At 35.2% G+C, this 7,453-nt stretch overlaps 1 protein-coding gene across 1 annotated transcript; it reads left to right on the top strand.

The window, feature by feature from the left end:
* The first annotated feature begins 403 nt into the window (after positions 1-403).
* LOC111903643 (root allergen protein) lies at positions 404-1,187 on the top strand. Its single transcript, XM_023899398.2, has 2 exons — positions 404-635; positions 771-1,187. The coding sequence occupies exons 1-2, from the start codon at positions 455-457 to the stop codon at positions 1,064-1,066; spliced, it is 477 nt and encodes a 158-aa protein (XP_023755166.1). The 5' UTR covers positions 404-454; the 3' UTR covers positions 1,067-1,187.
* Positions 1,188-7,453: the final 6,266 nt, after the last annotated feature.

Below are 7,453 nucleotides of genomic sequence, written 5' to 3' on the forward strand. Positions count from 1 at the left end.
TGATTAAATATTTACATAAAAAGTTGTAAGAAATTTTAACATTTGTAGATCTATCTATGATTTTACTTTTGATATAGAATACATGGTTAAAATTCGTGGGGAACAAGTTTAAAACCTGTTGAATCAATAAAATGTCTAATGTTACAATTAACATTGGAAAATAATGTTTTTATAGTTAAAATTATTGATTTTTAAATTTAAATTGTATAAGTTTGATCCATCAACATTATACGAGTTACAAAAAACAGATACATTTTGCTGATAACGTTCAGCTAGTCAACTATAGGACGGTGAGTAGCCACCACCAATAGATATTAGCATATAGAAACCATTAAATATTGTTGTTCCAGGCCTCCAATAACTCTCTATAAATACCTCTACGATGTACTCATAATTCATTGCAACAAAATCATTCCTCTTCTTACATAGTTTCTATCTTGCAAATTTATCGATAATGGATTTTTTCACCACCGAGATTGAGGTGACTTCTTCCCTTTCCGCTACTAAACTTTTCAAGGTTTACGCAGACTTTGACACCCTCGCACCTAAGGTGGATCCTCAGACTTTCAAAGCCATCAGTATTATTGAAGGCGATGGTGGTGTTGGAAGCATCAAGAGCATTATCTTTGGTGATGGTAAGTATTACATAGATAACTGACATATTCATACTGCTTAATAAGATATATATTACCTATACGAATCTTGTTAATATATTGATAGTAGTGTCATTTATATATGGTTCCCTAATTTTTCGTCTAATGCATGTGAAGGTGTTCCATTCACAAACTCAAAGCAGAGATTCGATGCAATTGACGTAACCAATCTAAGCGTCAGCTACACAATCTTCGGAGGTGATGCCTTGTTGGATAATGTTGACTCAGCCACTCATCATGTTAAGTTTGTACCTTCTGCTGATGGTGGATCTGTATACAAGCACACGGCCTTGTTTAATTGCAAACCTAATACTCAGCTAGGAGAAGATATTCTTAACTTTACCAAAGAAGCATTCAAGAACACCTTCAAGGCAATGGAGGCCTATGCCATCGCTCATCCTGAAGCTTACTAGTTCTTGAATCAACAAGCATTTCAAAAATTGCTTTGATTATAGACTGTTAAAAATGGAAATGATTTCTTTCTTGTGTTTTCCACTTTTTTTACTTAAATAAATGGATGTTTGCTTTGCTTTACTTTTTTAATGTAATGATGAATGATTAAGTTTATGTTCCATAATATATAATCGCTCTTATCTATAGACAAAAAAATTCTACTCTTATTTAATATGGCACAACAAACAAAAAACAAAACTTGTATTCATCAAGCAATGCAACATGATGCGACAATTACAATTTCCTTTCATGAAAAACAGAGAAGTAATCTCATGTGTAAGCTTTACACAACTTATATCAGTATTAGAAATAACTGAAAATTATCTATGCATACTAAAAATGCTAAACCGTTAGTAATACCTATGTGATTGGACAAAAATGACATTTAAAGATCAACTATCTTTGGGAAATTGCCAACTGAATATTATTATTATTATTATTATTATTATTATTATTATTATTATTATTATAAACTACAAATTAGGTCTTCGTGTTCGTGGTTTGTTTGAAAACTATCGAGAAAATCCATAAAGTTTCCAACCAGAACCATTTGTCCAAACCATGAAAACTTTTGTGGATTTTGTCTCAAACGCAAAACGACTATTATGTTTTTTTTTTTGTTATATATTTTATTTTTTTAATACTTTAATAATTATAAAAATAGGAAATACTCTCTCTCTCTCTCTCTCTCTCTCTCTCTCTCTCTCTCTCTCTCTCTCTCTCTCTCTCTCTCTCTCTCTCTCTCTCTCTCTCTCTCTCTCTCTCTGTGTGTGTGTGTGTGTGTGTGTGTGTGTGTGTATGAGAGAGAGAGAGACTTTTAACAATGCTCTTATTCTCTCCGTTATATATAGTGTATTGGGTGTTATGGTTAAGGTACTCATGAAAAGGTATAAGAGCATTAGGTATGGGTCAGGTTATAACATCAAATTTAAATGTCACCGCAACCATAATACCAGGGGAAAATGGTATTCTCCATGTTATAACATACTAAGAGGTAGAGAGAAAAAGAAACAAAATGATTTGATTGGTTGATAAATGCAACAACCAATTAAACTTTATGTTGCACCTTGTCTTCGTCACAACGAGATATGCCATAACAACCAATTAACAAGAAGGGGGGGGGGGGGGGGGAAGGGGTGGTGTTCATCTTTTTATGAATAGGTTATGAGATGTCGCATCAACAAAAATACCACTTCCCGTTGGCCATAACGTATGCTCTAATGGTTATGTTGCAAGGGTTGAATGGTTGAAGGTATGTCCTTGCTTACTTACTTTCATCTTTTCATTTTAAATGAAATTTATAACATTTTTCTAAAACAAACATTCCTTTAGAGCGATCGGTATAGGCACATAGATACTCGTTATAGTCGATGTGGACATGCCATAATGGCGTTGTAACGGGGGGAACACCGCCCCCTGGTCGTTGTTTCTCGTTACGGGACATCTCATGCTCGATACCACAGGGCAAAACGCATAAAAATCGACGGTTTGAATGCAAACGAACCGTTGTAACAACGGTCATAATGTTTATAAAAAAAAAATACCTTTTAAACATTTATATAAGTACAACATCAATCTTCTTTACATCTTTCTTTCTTTCTTTCTCTTTATATTTTATAAAAAATTTCGTACTTTCTTCTCAATCATAAAAATGGAGCAAAACTCAAACACCCCACCCCCTCCGTTATCAAACCCAATCACACAACCAAACAAAACCTCGTCTCTCGGATTTGCGGGTTAGGAAAATTATTTCTACCATATATCATCTCACGGACCACCACAAATCTCATATCAATGCGCCGCTTTCAATCACACTTCACCACCACTGCATTTTCCAACTCACCTTATCTTCAACAAAATCTATTGGGTCAAAACCCAAATTTACAACAAAATATTCTCCCTACTTTTGTTTCGATGCAACAAACAACCACCCAACCACCACCTCAACACAACCATCGGTTGAAGTGGAAATGTGAGGTTATAGGAGAGGGAAAGGGAAAGGAAAAACAAATGGGAAATCGATACCGGTTGAAACGGAAAACGCAGACGTTCAACAGTGATGGACATCGGAAGAGGAATATGCTTTGACGGCGGCATGGTGTACTACTTCAAAAGACGAACTCCGCAAAATGGAATGAATAAAGGTGTTTATTGGGTGGGGGTGGGGCGCTACGTGAAAAATTCCACGCTAATGTTGAAGAAAAAACCGTATCGCAATAATGACATGTTAAACAACAAATTGAGTCAAATAAATAAGCAGTGCAGCAAATTCAACGGTATTTACAATCGAGATGCAACAACAAAATAGAACCAACAACTTCTATTTGTTCAAATCTGAAAAGAACAATATCGGGTCGAAATGAGATATATTTTCGAGTTTGAGAAATGATGGGAGTTGTTGAGAGTGGATCCAAAGTGGAATAAAACTCCTACATCGTCGGAGGTTCAATCCAAAAGGTCTCGCAATTCGAGCTCGATCGACGTGTCGGATGCACGGACTCACGTCGACCTAAACGCCGACACCGATGACATCTCAGATGATATCGAGGGGATATTCCCACCACGACGACCGCTCGGACGCGAAAAAGTGAGGCGCGCTGCAAGGCTTACAGAGGTGGTTAAGGCGAAAGCAAAAGATGCGGAGAAAATAAGAGCGAAATTCGATGAGCACAATTTATTAATAAAAGAAAAAAATAATTTGAAATGTCGTCACTTGGATTTCCTAGAAACGCAGTCATGGGAGAAGCAGGAGCAAAAAGAGACAACTAATGAAACATCAGTTGTTAATTCTTCGGACTAGCGAGGAGGGTTTGGCACCTGAAGATCTAGCGGTGCTACAATCAATGAATGATCAAATTAAGAATAAGTATTTGTGTTAATTAGAATTAGTAGTAAAATATTATGATTTTAGGTTGAAGTTAAATGCTATTTGGTTTAGTTGGGACTTGGAAAAAAATGTTACCTTGGAAAATTATATATTTTTTATTGTAATCTTAATTTTTGTTTTTAAATATTATGTCTTTTTTTTTTGTTTTTAAACATTATATTTTATAAAAATGTATTTATTTTATTAATTTAAAAAAGTCAAACAAAAAAAAAGACTAAAAAAAAAACCTCAAAAAAATGACATGGAAAAAAGTAGGTGTTAGATCTTGTTATAAGTTATAACATGAAAACCATTTCTCCACTTGGTGTTATAAGATCATTGGTAATGTGGCATGTGAGATGGCACAAATTTGATGTTATATCTAGTTGTTCACACTCAATGCTCTTAGCATTCCCTGCAGTAACAAGGGGTAGGTTTTTTTCCTTTTTTTTCCGAAAACAATACCTTTATAAGATCATCGGGTATGGACGGGTTGTTCGCACGTAAGAGGTGACGTGGAGGGATTATTCAAGCGTGAACAATCCCCCCTGCAATAATGAGTGTCACACGGTTTGAATCCATTCACAGACGATTACGGGCAATTTTATTGGTTAACGGTTTTTTGACCTTTCTGATTGACCGTTTCGCATTAAATACAACAAAAAAAAATCTTTTTAATTTAAAACTTCACCTATATATACAAACACATAAACACACATCAAATATCGTACAACAAATACACTCAACAACAACAATATGAATAATTTTTTGGGTGCCATTTCTTCTTCACCTGATGATGAATCCGATGATGATGAGTTGATTTTGTACCCATTTTTGTGTGCGGCACACGACTTTGTACGCCAGGGAGGCGAAAGTTCAAATGTTGAGAAGAAATGAAGAAAGTCGATCAAATGGAATTGTATCGCGGCGAATGAACTTTTGGTACGTGATTACTACAGCCCTGATAGTTTTTACAACCTAACAAAATTTAAGAATGATTTTCATATCATTAGAAATTTATCCATACGTATAGCTAGAGATTTTGAAAACAATTATTGCTAGAGGTAAATGTGGTTTTACTACATTATAAAAATGCACAACAACTCTTAGACAATAGGCGTATGGCATAGCCATAGACGCTTCAAATGAATATTTGAGAATGTATGCGAGGATCGGTTGAGAATGCACATATCTTTTTTGTGAGTATGTTACAGAGCTTTACGGTGACATATACTTGCGAAATCCGACTAGAAGTGATGTCGAACAGTTGTATGCCGCACATCAGGCTAAACATGGATTTCAAGGAATGCTAGGTACAATTGATTGTACACATTGTGTGTAGGAAAATTGTACCAATGCATGGTGGGGGCGATTCACGCAAGGTGATCATGGTGTGCCTACTGTTATACTAGAAGCAGTTGTTTCATAGGAACTCTGGTTTTGGCATGCATTTTTTGGTATGGCAGGGCAAACAACGACCTGAATGTGCTTGGAGCATCTCTGTTATTTAATGATATTTTGCAGGGTAAAGCACCAAACATACCATACGTTGTAAATGGATATGAATCCAATTATGGATATTACTTGGTGATGGGATATATGTAGAGTATACTACATTTGTCATATCATACACATATCCGACCGATGAAAAACAAAAATTGTTCAAGTTAACACATTAATTTGCAATGAAGGATGTAGAGTGGGCATTCAGAGTCCTCAAATAGAAGTGGCACATAATCAAACATGCTGCACCGAGCATGGGATAGGGAAAAATTGGTGAAGGTGATGAAAGCGTGTGTTATTTTATATAATATGATAATAGAAGAAGAGGGTAGGGCTATTTGTACATATAATGCGAACGATATACTCAATCCACCTACAGTAATTCAAGTCGGTAGCCCAACATACTTTACAAGTCTTTTGGAAATACAAAACAATGAAACACATCACAATCTATGTGAAGCTTTGATTGAGCACATACGGCAACAAAAATTTGAAGACCTCAACGATGAGAACGAGGCCGACGGTGAGGACAACGATGACGACGAGTATTGTATATTTATTTCAAAGTTTTATTAATGTTTTTTATTAGTAAAATGTATGTTAAATTTTAAAATTATTTTTTTTAGTTAATGTTTTTTTATTTAAAAAATATTTATGTATGTTTAATAATTGTGTTTTTTATTTAATATAATGTCAAAAAAAAAGATAAATAATATGGTGTGATAACCATTTCCACGTGCTAGTGAACATGTAATGGAGGTAATGTCACTACTAGAAAACAACCATTTAATGACGCGCAAACAATGACACACATTGATTTACAATACGCATTTTTTGCGTGCCCTAAAAAATATGTCAACTTTTCAAAATTTCAAGGATAAAGGACATGCATTTGTGCGTGCGCTTGAATTAGTGTCCAATAAAAAAAATTACAAACACAGATGACGCTTTTATCTTAAATGTGTGTCCTCTACAAACGTCGCTTTATCATTTTTACTCAAACACGCGTTTCTTATCACAAAATAACAGGGATAATTTCTAGGGATTTTTTGAAGAACACTCAAAACACTCATTCGACTCTCTTCTCTCCCCCTCGTCTCTCTATTTTGTTCTCTGATATCCCATTCCATCCATGCCCCCATCTCCGTTGCTCATCCACATCCATCGCCTCTAACCCTCAAAGCTAGAGCCCACAAAGAAGAAGAAATGATGCCCCAACTTCCAGTGGCAGATCTATCTTGGAGCCAGGGGTAGCATTTGCTACCCATTAAATGATTCCGTAAATTCCAGATATCTGAGCAGAACTTTTAGCACAACAACAGGCACAAGAGGAACAACAGCCACGCAGATTGGAAGGTTAACCTGAGGAGATTGATATCGTATCAATAATCGCTACTTTCCCTTCATAAATACGTGAATAGGTACGTTTTTTCCTTACATTTCCTTTTGAGTAATCTTTTTAAGTTTTAACCTAATTTTTATGTCTTTAGGTTCTTTTAACATCATCAGAACTTGTTCTTTCTAATCTTACTCTTGCTCTTGTGATGAAGAAAAACATGTTGAGAGAGAGGTTTGTCGGTCGCTTCAATCGGACACATTTCGATATGTAACCTAGAAGTAGGAGAGGCAAGTCTTCTAGAAGAGGTGAAGTAACTAGATCACTTGGGGTTGTCACATGTCGGTCAATAGGACATAAGCCTATTGAAACTGATGGAGCTCCTATAGTTGACACAGGTGATCTCAAAGCAATGATTTGGTTATTTGTGTTGGATTAGGTATCTAAGCCCATAACTATAATTTGTATGTACTTGATCCAATAGTAGCATGGTACTTTTGGGCTGCCATCACCATAACAATTTGATAGGATGAATTATGGAGAACGAGGTTAATTATGATTTATTAATATATTAATATATTAATTGAGAAATCATATTATTTAATCAGTATTGATCAGAAATTAATTTGGAATTAATTTGAT

The sequence above is a fragment of the Lactuca sativa genome, chromosome 7 (genome assembly GCF_002870075.4).
Source record: "Lactuca sativa cultivar Salinas chromosome 7, Lsat_Salinas_v11, whole genome shotgun sequence".
NCBI lineage: Eukaryota > Viridiplantae > Streptophyta > Magnoliopsida > Asterales > Asteraceae > Lactuca > Lactuca sativa.